This window comes from Pongo abelii, chromosome 3, assembly GCF_028885655.2.
Source record: "Pongo abelii isolate AG06213 chromosome 3, NHGRI_mPonAbe1-v2.0_pri, whole genome shotgun sequence".
In the NCBI taxonomy this organism is placed as follows: domain Eukaryota; kingdom Metazoa; phylum Chordata; class Mammalia; order Primates; family Hominidae; genus Pongo; species Pongo abelii.
The window spans coordinates 101,487,907-101,501,643 of record NC_071988.2 but is presented as its reverse complement, the minus strand read 5'-3'; the positions used below and the strand labels follow the sequence as shown (position 1 = coordinate 101,501,643).

Sequence of the window (13,737 nt, the reverse complement as noted above, 5' to 3'; positions counted from 1 at the left end):
AATGCAGATGAATGACATTTTTGAAAATGTGTAATACATTATGCCTTGACCTGACTTCCAGCTCTGTTTCACAAAAACAGTGATGATTGCTTTACTCAATTTTGACAGAGTTAGGGTTTTAACATGTACTACATTATCTAATATTTTCCCCCAACAGTGCCCAAGAAAATAAAGAAAGAACATGTCATTTTAATTGATGTAGATGACAGGCACGCACACACGCATGCACAGGTGCATGTACAGACACATCTCAGGGCATTTCTTTTTTTAAAATAGAAATCTATATCATTTCCATTTTAGGGTCTTTCATATGAGTGAAACCCACCTGCCCCACCCCCTGCAATTATTTCATCTAAAATCTCTCTCTTTTCCTCCTTTTTTCCTCGAGATTCATATTCTAAAGTTCTTTCTTAAGAGGAGTCCTTTATGGAGACGGTTATTTGGACTTCAGATTTTTCAAAGGTCACCTAACTGTTACCCAGGGTAGAAGTGTGTAGAATTCTAAGGACCCACACACTACACACAGCCCCTCAACCGTCCGAATCCTACATTCTACATTAATACGGGAGTAAACGCAGTTAGACTGTTTTGACTTTCTTAATTGACTTTTAATTTAATGTTTTGTCTGAAAAATTCTTCCAGCTGTGACAGAACACAGAATCATTTGAAACAAACATTTCAGTGAATGTATTCATCTTGAAGGATCGACTATTCCTGTTAGTATTCCCGGTCTGGCTCAGAGAAGATGGTGACCCTAAACCTTATATCTCTGTACATAATGTTGTGCATGGACCATCTTTATAGCAAAGAGTCATAGGTCTCAGCTAGAGGTACTAAAATACATACATTTGCCATTAGAAAATTTTGGACAATAAATTTTCCAGGCTGATTTTTATTTTTTAAATCTTTTTTTAAAAATTATAAGAAGTCGTCTAATAAAGTATACACTTTTAAAATGATAGAACTCCATTATTTTTCTAGAAAAAACCCCTGAAATTAACAAACAGACTTTTTCTATAGTTAAAGAGTATGAAGTAGAGAGGTGAATCAAATTTCAGATAAGTTGCTGAAATCAAGACTCCATCATCTAATTGCCTTACCACCATCAGCCACTATAATGAAAGCAATTGTTTAAATATTTGTTTAAAAACTTTCATATTCATTTATCACTAATTTGTTCCACAGATATCACATGCTAGGCACTGTGCTAGGTGCCACTTTTACAGTGGAAAACAGTATTAACATGGTCCTGCCCATGTTTTTGTTGACTTAAATTACATTAAAATCTCTTTAATTTCTCCTTGATCTGGCAAGAATAATAACAGGTTACATTCAACAAACCATAATTGCAAAATTAAAATGAAATGTTTAAAATCAGCATTTTTTGTAGTTTAGTATATACTCCTAATTGACAAAAAAAAAGAACTTTAAACAAATCGAACTATTTTTTCTTCAATATCCAAATTATTACAAGGAGAGGAAACACACTACTATTAAGAGAAATAAGAACTTTCTGCTGGGCATGGTGGCTCACATCTGTAATCACAGCACTTTGGGAGGCCAAGGCGGGTGGATCATTTGAGGTCAGGAGTTCGAGACCAGCCTGACCAACATGGTGAAACCCTGTCTGTACTAAAAATACAAAATCAGCCAGGTGTGGTGGTGTGCGCCTGTAATCCCAACTACTCAGGAGACTGAGGCAGGAGAATCGCTTGAACCCAGGAAGCGGAGGTTGCAGTGAGCTGGGATCCTACCATTGCACTCTAGCCTGGGCAACAAGAGCAAAACTCTGTCTCAAAAAAAAAAAAAAAGAACTTTTTCACTAGAAGTAAACTGTGGCTCTCCTCATCCCTTCTCACAGTGAAGGATCCATTTTAAACAACAGATATTTTTTGAAAGGTCAAATTGAATTCAAAGAAAGCACAACTCCAATTAACTACAATATTCCAGAAATGACTAATTCTGCCAAGTGGAAATTAAACAGGTCAATTAAACCAAATAAATTATTTCCAAAATGATATTGTTTAAAAAAATTCTCTAAAATCTCTTCTTGTGGTTTTGTTCCTTAGTAAATATCACGATCTATGATGATTGAGTACCTTGTATAGTATGAATTAAAGGTGTTCAAATACCAACTCTCGTGTGCAACTATAGAAGTAAATATGTAGGATATGAGATATGGAAATAGGAGTGAATTTGAACAGACACCAGTATAAACCTTGGAATTTGTGTGTATTTAATCAATTTTAGTGATTTATTTCAGCTTGTTTTCTTGGATTTGCCCCTTTCTCCTGAGAAACCTTATAAAGTTAAGGAAAAAAAAACCCAAATATAAATAATTAAAATGTTGTTATAGACTAATATTATTAAATAACAAAAAGGTTATCATAGACTGTAATAAAAACAACTATAGACCAAATTTTGCTCTAAACTAAGTTTCCTTGCCACATGTATCACTTCTAGTTCCTCTCCCTCCTTTTAGACCTGCTTGGTTCCCATCCCTTCCCTCCACCAATGGAGCTGCCTGGGACAGGTGCCCTAAACTCAGTTCATTTTTTATACTTGTGCCCTGGTACAGGATAGCAGGCACCCAGAGAGCTACTTCTTACTCTTTACTATATAAGCTGTGTATGGGTCAGTTGTAGCCTTGCCATGCTATCTCCCAGGCATGGCCATATCTCCTGCTTGGTACTGGACATTTGTTCCTTCTATATCTCAGTTCTTCATACTGAGCAACCAACAAAATACACAAGTTGGCTTTAATATCACCCAACCTGAGATAATGTAGTAAAGAATATCAACTACAGGATCTCTTTTCTTCACTTACATAATTTGTCTTCAAATTACTCAGAGAGCAGGCTCAAATGCAGCTCCTCAAGCCCTCTCTCCAGGGACTGTGTTTTTCTAAGTCTGAGGTGAGACCCTGGACTTGATGTATCATTAACCAGCATCCCATGTGGTTTTGATACCCTTGAAGTAAGGACCACACCAGGCAAAACATGGCATAGCATGACTTTCTTTCTGAAGCCCTTAATAACTCCATATAGCTGGACTGTTGGAGACTACTGTGTGTCAGGTGATATAATTTAACTCACAGTAATTCCACGGCTGCTATTAGGATAGTATTATCTGATTTTTTTCAGCCCGAGAAGTAAAGAAAATGATCCATCTATCACCCTGCATTTATTAAGTGCCAGAATAGACCTGTGATTTAATTTGCATCTTCTGATTCCTAGACTAAGGGTCTTTCCATAACACTATACAAACCAAAGCTACCTCCTAGTCTTTGCTTATACAGTCTTACTTGCTCTGAAGTTGTTTCCTATTAAAATATTGATGAATGACAAGTGTCACTCTTCAAATCATCAAAGAAATATATTGCCATCTCTCACTTTCTGCTAAAATGGATTTCTGAATCTACAAGGAAATCACGTCCAGATTTCCTCAATAAAATAGGTCTTTTAACTAGACCTCCACAGTACAAAATTGAGGGGAAACTGGCATTTATTGCAAAGGCAGAGTTTAAACCCATTTTTGTGCCTGAATAGCTAGACATTCAATTTTACTGTATATTGAAAGCCCTTAGAGGGCAAAAAAAATTCTTTTCAAATGCCTTGATCTAGCTCATGCATGGTCTTGACTGGCAGAGTGGAGTGCTTAGTAAGTTATTTTTTGATGAGGATGGTAAGTATTGCTCAAGCCTCCATTTCCCCTTTCAGTAAATATGTTCAGCTTTAGGGGCTGCTGACTCCTTTTCACTCTGCCTGCAGTGCAGGAAGTCCAGTCCAGAGTCTCATCCCAGGCAAGCCAGCTGGCACCCTCTGAAACCAGGAAAGGAGGATGTTCTAGTCCTTGCTTAGGACTGATCAAGCACACATTCCATGCCTGTTTCGTAAACTCTGCAATTAGCTTTCCTTTCAAACATGATCCCCTAAAACCCTGAGAAACAAAAATAATTCTACCACATGCTTCTCTCTGGGTCTTTAAAATAAGGTAACATGTTTTTCCCCAATTAGCAATGAGCTTTCTGCATACTTTATGAAAAGACTGAAGAATACGTGATAACCACCTTTTCCAAGATTTATATATTTAGGGAAAAATCAAGATGGACAACAGAGCTATGAAAAAAGTCACAAGATTATAAACACAGGAAATCCATGCCTCTTTAAGAGGTTGAGCTTGGAAATTTTGCTTTGAAATTAGGTTCCTTGGTGAAAGGAAAACTTAGTAGATAAGGGAAACCTATAAACACACAAAGTTTGGACGTGAGGAAGAAAAGATCAGTGATAAATAGGAGTTGGGGCTGGCCTGAATAATTTAAGGGTCACAGCTGCCTGACCCCAAAATCAGAAAGAAAAAGATTAAGCATTGTCAAACAGGTGCCTGAGAGCAAGTTCAGGAAAATCTGTTTAAACATTAAGTGTGGAACACTTTTCAGGCAGTACTCTAAGTGTTTTATATGTATTATCTTGTTTAAAACACTTAACTATCCCAATAGACTGTGACTTTAATTTTCCTTCTTTTGTAGTTGATAAAACCAAGGAATAGAAGGGTGAAGTAAAATGACACAGTTAGGAAGTGGTAGAGTAGGATTCAGCCTGCGGCAATCTAACTGTGTCTTTACCATCACACTCAAGGCCTTTCACTCCTAGTCTGGACCCACCTCAGATAAATCCAGAAAGGCTCTCTAGGAGACTTTCAGTAAGGATGCCAACCTGAGGAGGGAGCAGGGACAGAGAGACAGATAAAGGCAGAAAGAGTGCTCAGTCTCAGAAGGTACCTTAGCATGGGAATGTGTTGAGAAAGAGGGTACAGGCCACAGCTGTGGCTTGGAGTAGCCCTCATGGCTCTTTGGAAAGTAATTATCTCCTCCTGCTCTTGATGATTCTTGATACATTTGGACAAAGAGAAGACCATACATCCTCATCCTCGTAAAGAATGCTGAAAAACCTGCACGATAAGCATTTGGTTGCACTGCATATTTAGAGTATACCAATAAAGGTTTGAAGGAGAGCTGCCTGTAGATCAGGGGCTTGAATGAGTCCAGGGAGCCCACATTTAGATGGCTGAAGCTCAAATAAAACTTCTCTGATGGGATTCACAAATTTAGCACAAAAATGGAATCAGCATCAATGCTGCCTGAATCTGCTCTGGCCTACCCTTTCAGTTTGCCATATTTGTGTCTATGGCAGTAAAATATTTACTAAATGAAGATTTCTGTGAGCGAAACAGATTTCTTTTCTGTTTTGAAAGTTTATCTTGGGAGGCAGGAGTTCCCTATGCAACTCATCATTGACAATGAATAACCAACATTTGTAAAATTCTGTGGCAGACACATCCCCTCTTCTCTAGATTCTAAAGTGAAGTACTGGAGACACAGGAGTAGATGGGGGGAACACCAGTTCAAAAAAGATGATTCATATCATCTCTTTGATATGAATCAAAGAGAAAAAGAGGTACCTAGAATGGGGAAATTTGCAATTTTAACTATAAGTCTCAAATTGCCTGTTTACCTATTAAATAGAGTGCTATAAATATTCTAATGATGTGCCACAGTATTCATTTTTACATGTAATACGAAAATATTTTCATGCACATATTAATTTCTATACACTAAGAGGTGAAAACAATGTAATTGGTTCAAACAAAATTTAATGTCTTCTTTGAAGCTAACTTTTATCTACCAAGTACTATAGCATTTAAAGAGAAAGAGAAAATTCTAGGAGGATATAGGTCTGGTTCAATCACTTGTTAACTGTGTAACCTTGGGAAAATAATTTAACATCTATGAGACTCTTTCGTCACCTCATTATGTAATGAGATAACGTGAGCAAAAGGGCTTTTAAAGAACTATGACAGTACATTATCTCTGCCTAGTAGCTAATTTTCAGTACTCTGATTATTATTACAAAAACTGAGTTGAATATTTACAAGTATCCATGAATATTTCTCAGTACAGTGGGGGATTACTTTTCCCAGAATTCTATTAATATTTTATATTTTTAGTTTACATTTGCTTTGTAGATAGAACCCTAAAAGTACCCCTTAAATGCCTCTGCAAAATTTTTAATTTAAAGCAACTCACAAATTACAAGTTTAATCCTAAAACTCTATGAGTTTTTAACCTTTTTTGAGGATGATGTAAAGTTGTAAAATCAAAACTATTAACTAAATCAAATAGTCATATTTAGAGTTACAAAAACAATTTCCCAGCATGTTTAACTAGAATGTGAAAACAGGAAAGAAACCAACTGGGCATAAAACTGGTAATTGCTAGCGTTAATACTATTTCTAAATTCAACATCTTTAGAAAATAAATCACTTTATAATTTAATTAGGTTTTCACCTAGAGGAAAAGTGCTAATAAACACTCAGATAAGAGAAAGTGGGCTTGGATAATTGGTTTAAAAAGAATCCACATAATCATAGGGCTTAATATTTTTATCTACAATTTAGCTCAAAGTCATCAGAATGACTTTTATATCAAAGAGCTTCAGTGAGTGACAAGAGCGAGACTTGCTTTGTACTGTTTGAAAGTCATTATTCTATGAAATAACTTTAGCCTGCCAAGATGAGAAAGAATAACAGATGCTGTTTTTGCATTATCTGCATTATTTCAACCAGCCATCCTTAGACATTTGGGTCAAATTTCCAGAAATTTGTTACTTGCATTTGACAGAGGAATCATGTATCTTAACCTCTCAGTTTGACCTTTCTAATTGGCTTCCATTTGTAATATGTTACTTTCTGTGGCAATTATCCTTAAGCTGTTCCAAGTTTAGTTTATTTTTTTGCATGTACTATGGCATAAATCAGAATATTTTGAAAGTTAAGATTTTCACTCAAAACAAACCAGTAAGAGAAAGTTTCTTTGCATGCACTGTGTATTATTATGAGGTTAGATTTTGAAAGTGTTTTAATCTTTTATAAACTTAAAGTAGACTGAGGAAAAGTTATTCCGTTCAGATATGCTTAATCATTGTTTTCTATTCTGTATGTGGATTTTTTTTTTTTTACTTTTTTTTTCCAGCCCTCGTGAGAACTCATCTGTATGTGGATTTTAAATAATATTTTAAAATAAAATTAAATGCCCTGAGAATGATACATTGGACTTTGGGAACTCAGGGGGAAAGGGGAGGAGGCTGGGGGTAAAAGACAACACATTGGGTACAGTGTACACTACTGGGGTGATGGGTGCACCTAAATCTCAGAAATCACCACTAAAGAACTTTTTCATGTAACCAAATACCACCTGCTCCCTAAAAACCTATTGAAATAAAAAATAAATTTAAAAAAGTAATACCCTACTTTTTTCACAGTGATGCAGAATGTTGCCCCTTAAATAAATGAAAAAATTAGAAAAATATATTTCTATGAATATTATACTACAGCTTGCTATAGTAACCAGCTCAAAAAATGAAATGGTAAATTGTTTAATAGTTCTTGCAATGAGCAATTTAAGAGTTTAACAAAGGATTTCCATTTATGTTACTAAACTGAGATTTTAGTAATTTATTATATTTAGATTATATTTAGATTGTTACCCTATAATAATAGGCAATATTTATTGAGCACTTATAATACACCAAATAGTATTCTTAGCACACTGCATGTATTATCTCATCGAATCCTCAAATAACTATAGAAATTGTTCAAATTCTGTCTCTTCCAAAAGATATTAACAAATCATTTTAGATGTTAAGAAAAGTAAAATTATAAAAGTCTTACACATTAAACCAAGTGGCGTTCTCACTGAATTTTTTAAAGATCTATAAAATCAAATTATATATAGTAAGTTTCAGTTGATTGCTATCAATTGAAACTTTCTATAACTTTGAAAATTGAAAAGTGATATTCCAATTATTTAATAAAGACTATAAAAAATCAGGATTAAAGGACTAACTTTAAAGAATAATTGCTTTCAAAATGTTTTAATGTGAAGAAAATAAGTATGCCACAGAAAAAGCATAAAGCACCTTTAAGTGCAGTGTGTATATACTAATGCAAATAAATAGACTCTGAGTGGGAAAACTAAGCTGAACATATTTTATTATCTTTAAAATGTTTTAATACTTCCCAGGTAATGGGAACTTTCATAACAAAGCAAATAAATAGTTTGTGAATTGATTACAATATATAAAACTGGTCTGAATAAATTTTTGAGAATGCAAAATTAGTTTTCATAGTATTAAGAAGTCATTTTTGATGTGACAAAAATACAAGATAAAAATTCTTCAAATTAATTAAATAAAATTTGTCTATGAAAGTCAGTCTTCTAATTATTGTTTTTTTCCCTTCCTACTTGTTAATATGAAAATATTTTACATTACTGAGACCCAATTTGGTATTATGAGTAGCCTGTAAAATTAAATAAGAACCTCATCTACTTAGCACAAATACAATCATTATAAACTTATAAGTTTAAAATGTGATGAAATATATTATTGCCATGTTTCTTCTTACGTGGGCCACTTCTAAGAAATAAGTGGATGGCTACCCCTTTGAGAACGCTATTTTCAAATACACTTATGCTTAAACTTTTTGTAGACTCTATAATATCTTTTAAGTAAATTAAATATTTAAATTATTACTTCTAGAAGCACACAAAATTATCTTGGTTAAATGTAAAAGTACTTTTTAAAAGTTAAGTTCTTTGGGCACATTTTCTTACCTACGAATTTGGAAAATTATTCTGTTTTACAAATGTAAAATCTTTATAGCACCTTTAACAAATATAAAGTGGTTCTACTTACACTTGCATGGAGTTTTCCTTTTTTTGACATCGCTAAAAATTTGTTGCTGAAAACTCCTCGTATTCCTACAATCCCCTGAGACACAGCAAATATTTCCAAAATACCTAGGATGACAGAAATCCCAAAATAAAACACAGGCTCTTCTTCATATCATTGTAAAGAATTAAATTTCTACATAGATTCTTTCCATTCTTTATTATTGTGATTTAAAAAAAGAACTTAGTATTTAACATCCTTATTGTTCATGACATTCACTATGTTAAAAACAAAGAAGGCTAGGATTCAAGTGTTCATTTAAAATAATTTCAAGATTCAAAAATTTGATTCTACTTCATCAGTAATTATTTGGACAAATAAGTTGTTTTTAGTAAACAATGAGCATGAAGTTTTCTCAGGTTTTAAAGAAATTAAAAAGACATTAAAAAAGTTTTTCAAAATAATTCTCCTCCATTGTTTCTTTATCAAAGATAATACACTACTTTGAACATTAAAGCACAAATCTGTGCTCAAGACTAGTGTAACTATTTGAAAGTCTGGAAAATAATACTTATTTACATTAAATAAATTCCTCTACTCTAATTATCAAGGTTATAATGGTAGTTACAAATAAACATATACCATACTCAGTCTTTTAGTGACTGCATTTAAAGACTACATGTAAGATACTGAAAGCATTATAAATAACTTGAAATTATTAGTTCAATGAAATGTTTAATGGATTATGCTTTGAGACATCTTGCATTTTGAATCATTTCCTAGAAAAAAATGAATGAGATAATTTATTACATTGTTGTTTATATTTTGTATTTTATAGTTAGCATTATGAAGTCAATGTCCCTCTGTCTCCTACAGTAATTTCAAAGTTCAACTGGATCAAGAGAATTACACACCACAGTTCATAGAGTAGTTTAATAAGATAAAACGCATAGTCTGCACTTAATTAGAAAGCCTGTTTATTTAACATAAATTTATGTATTTTATATGAACTTGAAAAGAGCATAATGTTTTTTATTACTTGTCTATTTCAAAACTTTTAAAAAGAGACTTTTAGCTCAATAGAGCTAAAAAGGGACCTGTCTTAGAAAGGAAAAAGGGAAGCCAGTGCAGTAGCTCACACCTGTAATTCCAGCACTTTGGGAGGCTGAGGCTGAAGGACTGCCTGATACCAGGAGTTCAAGACCATCCTGGTCAAAATAGTGACACTGCATCTCTACTTTAAAAAAGGAAAAGAAGGAAGGAAGGAAGAAAAGAAGGAAATAAAGAAGGGAGAGGAAGGAAAAAAGAACATCTCAATATTTCCATCTATAATATTCTGAGCATATATACTAATTAGGATATCTCAATAGGACTCTGCCAAATAGAGAAATTCATCAGATTTTCTTGAAATAGCAAACTCTCCCTGCAGTATTTGAGGCATATATAAAATTATTCTGTTTACCAAAAACAAGAAATATTTTATAAATATATGTGAGTAACTTTATTAAGCATTTATATTGTGCAATGTGAGCTAACATCTATAATTCTAGCAAGCACTGCTGTTTATTTATTCAACTTGGTTTCTTAAAAATCTTGATTAGAAACTTTATGTGAAAAACGGGATAACTGAATAACTTATTTAAAAAATAGATGTTTTTAGCCCAAAGTAAATAAAACACACTTTAGGGAAACTGCAGGTACCAGTTCATTAATAGGTGTTTCTTTAAATTGAAAAACAAAAATCAAAAACTATTGGAAACTACTTTTGCTTTTAGAAGGAAACTGAAAAAAAAAAAACCACTGGTGCTGTATAAATCCTTTCCTTCAAAATGTTTTTTAAATGCTATTTATAATAGAATTTATTATAAACATTATTTGAGTGTGCTTCTAAACGTTTTAGAAGCATTATCATTTTATCAAATATTAACAAAACACACCAAATGCTTTGTAAAGTTACTCTACACAGATGTAATATGTTATAATAATATTATTACTAAAGCATGACTATAACAGTGATATAAAGTTAAATTTCTATCAGAAATACGGAATGATATTGAGAATAGCATTAACGATTTTAGATATTTGGGAGATGGAGGATGTGATTGTGAATATTTATGTCAACATGTGCATTCAAAAATGAGAAAGAAAGAAAGAAAGTGAGAAATTGTATATGTGTGGAATGATAGATACAAAAGGGACAACATGGAGTTGATAGAGGAGAGATTTGGTTGTGTATGTCCTCCAATTTACTCATGGTGCTAAATTGTTAGAGGCTTTTAATTCCATTCTCTGGAAAATTATCTGGTTTTGAACATGCAGATATATTGTATATTAATGAAAAAATACATGGTAGAATAAAAGATTAAAGTCTCATAAGTGTGTGTGTTTGCATGCTAACTTTTAAGATGTTGAGATAAAAAGGCTTTATAAATATTTGTTTTAATGAAATACTACTGCTTTGCTTAAATAGTTTCTGATAATTAGCTTATTCTCTTTATAAACAAAGACCCATTTAGATGCATTTAACATGTATTTCAATGCAGTGTACACTCTGTGTGTATATATTATGTACAATTTACATGTAATGTATTTTAAATATGGGGAAGATGAAATAATATATGTGGAAGTGTTATTATTGTATTACATATTGCAGAGTTTCTTCTTAAAAGTTCCAGGATAAAACTGATATATTGCCTGAGAATTAAAAGATTTTATAACTTTAAGAAAATTATCTTTAACTGAAGCTTAAAAATACACTTTACATATATCATTCTATTTAATATTATAAAGAATGCAGGAGATGTAAGAGATGAGATTAGATGAATGAATTATTTTTCACATGAGTAACTTTGGTATTGATCTTCTAAATCTTACTATAATTATGACCTAATATTAAGAACACTGTTATGATCAAAATTGCCAAAGTAATGTCAGCAGTGATTTCACAATGCCTTGTTTTCTGGAGCAGATTCAATGAGTCTCACAGTTCAGTTTCCTGCCCTCCTCCCCAAAACATCACAGGCCTATTGATTTTACTATGACAAATCTCCGTAACTCATTCAGGAATTCTACGTAATGTTTTAGACCCATGTGCCTTAAATCACAAATATATAAATTTCAGAAAACATTTCTCTGACACTGATTTTTTTTAATTTCAGTAATTTTCTGACCTTTATCATCGGGAGCCACATATATTAAATTTGATGGAAACTTACAATTCTCCTTATGGATGCCAAGGCAGTATTTCTAAGCAAAATTGTGGAAGGCCGAGCTTGTCTCATAGATGGTATATAGTCAATGACTGTTTGCTAAATTTGACCGCCTTCTTTGCTCCTCTCACTACCTCTCTTTTCTCTCGTCGGGACACCCCAGGCATACACAAATATGGACAGGTGTCTTAGTACTCTCCTCCTACTGTGGCCTTCTCCTGCTTGAGAAGGCACAGGGTGGAGGGGTGGCTCAGTGTAAGTAAATTCACATTAAAGTTCTACTGACAGTGTGTTATTTTTCTTAAGGTGTTCCCATTTAAGAGGGTCAAAAGAAGAGGAGAATGCTTAATAGAAGGAATTATTCTCTCTTTGTGGAATTTCAGAATTGACACCTAGGTTGAAGAAGGCAAGAATGTCTTCGTGTCTCTCAGCTTATACACACAGTCTATTCCACTTATGCATTATGATATAAGTTTACTTCCATTAAAAAAACATGTTTCTAGATTTTTGACTTAGTCCTTTGCAGATTTCTTAATATAATAGGGCTCTATTGATAGTGGTTGATACAACTATAAAAATTTTTCCTTTTTCTCTCTTTTGTTAATGAATAAAATATAGAAAAGCACAGATATTCCATGTATTCAGAAGCTTTCAACAACCCATCTGAAAATCCCCAGAAAAAAATATTTTAAAACTGAAGTTTCGCTACTTGCATCCACAAAGTAACAGATATGCTGTGCCAAGTTATCAAATCTGAATCTTGAAATATTCAATTTAGCAGTCTTCACTGATTAAATTAGCAACAGAAATTTTCCACTTGATTTTTCTGCATAGTAGATATAGATTCTGATTTATCTAGGCTTGAGGGACTGTCTGATGACTCCACATGACCCCAAAGTTGGTAGTGAATTTAGATTTTTTTAAAAAGCAGTAACATTGACGATGCTATTAGCCAAAATATGTGCTTGGAATTTTCATATTTTATGTAAACGCTTTGAGTTTCTGTAGCCAAAGCCTTAAACTTTTCTTCCCTAAACTGACAACTGCTTGATTGCCTATTCTTCAATGGCCCAAGGTAAGTCAACAGAAGCACTGTATTGACATTAAACTCGAAGGCATATAAATTAAAGCAAACCCTTTGTTTCCAAGCAATAGTTGGGTCATCTATCTTGCCTTGTTCATATTTCTTCATTTTTCCACAGTATTTCCTCATAATAAGGATTTATATACAATGAGCTTGATTTCATTTTCTGTGTTCAAAACTTGGGATAACTATTGTGTAAGAGAAACTAAGAATATATTAATTGGTCCATGTAAACTAAACAAATTATGTTTGAAAGTCCATGGCCATGGTGTACTTCTCACAGTGAAACCAGAAAACATTTGCAATTGGCAAAAAAAAAAAAAGTTTACTGTCAAATAATACTTGTGAAACACATATGATTATCTGTTCTATCAGACAAATACTACAGAATATTATTAGGTTTAAAATAACTTGTTAGAATGCAGTTTCATGGCAAAGCTTTGACTTTTCTGAAGTATCAGGGTTGTAACAAAAAGAATAGGTTTCCTATCATCGCTAACTCACAGACAGTAGAAATAGAGGATGAGATCAAACTGAGGTATCCTCTGTGGCCCTTGATCCAGCCCTCTCAGCCTCTCTTAGGAGATTTAAACACATTTCCTCACATACTCTAAGAAAGGTCATGGCCAACACCTTAGTTTACATGAATGTCAGGAAACATCAAATGCTGCCTTCAATGAGGTAAATGACCAATTGTAATTAGCAAGTTTCTGTT

At 33.2% G+C, this 13,737-nt stretch overlaps 1 protein-coding gene across 4 annotated transcripts in view; it reads right to left on the bottom strand.

The window, feature by feature from the left end:
- The window catches only part of FGF5 (fibroblast growth factor 5), a 56,114-nt gene that overhangs the window by 38,432 nt on the left and 3,945 nt on the right, over nucleotides 1–13,737 (bottom strand). For 3 of the 4 annotated variants that reach the window (XM_063723484.1, XM_002814918.6, XM_063723485.1), the window contains exon 2: nucleotides 8,754–8,857. The exons of the other annotated variant lie outside the window; for it this stretch is intronic. In XM_063723484.1, coding sequence (XP_063579554.1) covers nucleotides 8,754–8,857 — 104 coding nt within the window. The remainder of the gene's footprint in view (nucleotides 1–8,753; nucleotides 8,858–13,737) is intronic. 4 annotated transcript variants of the gene reach the window in all.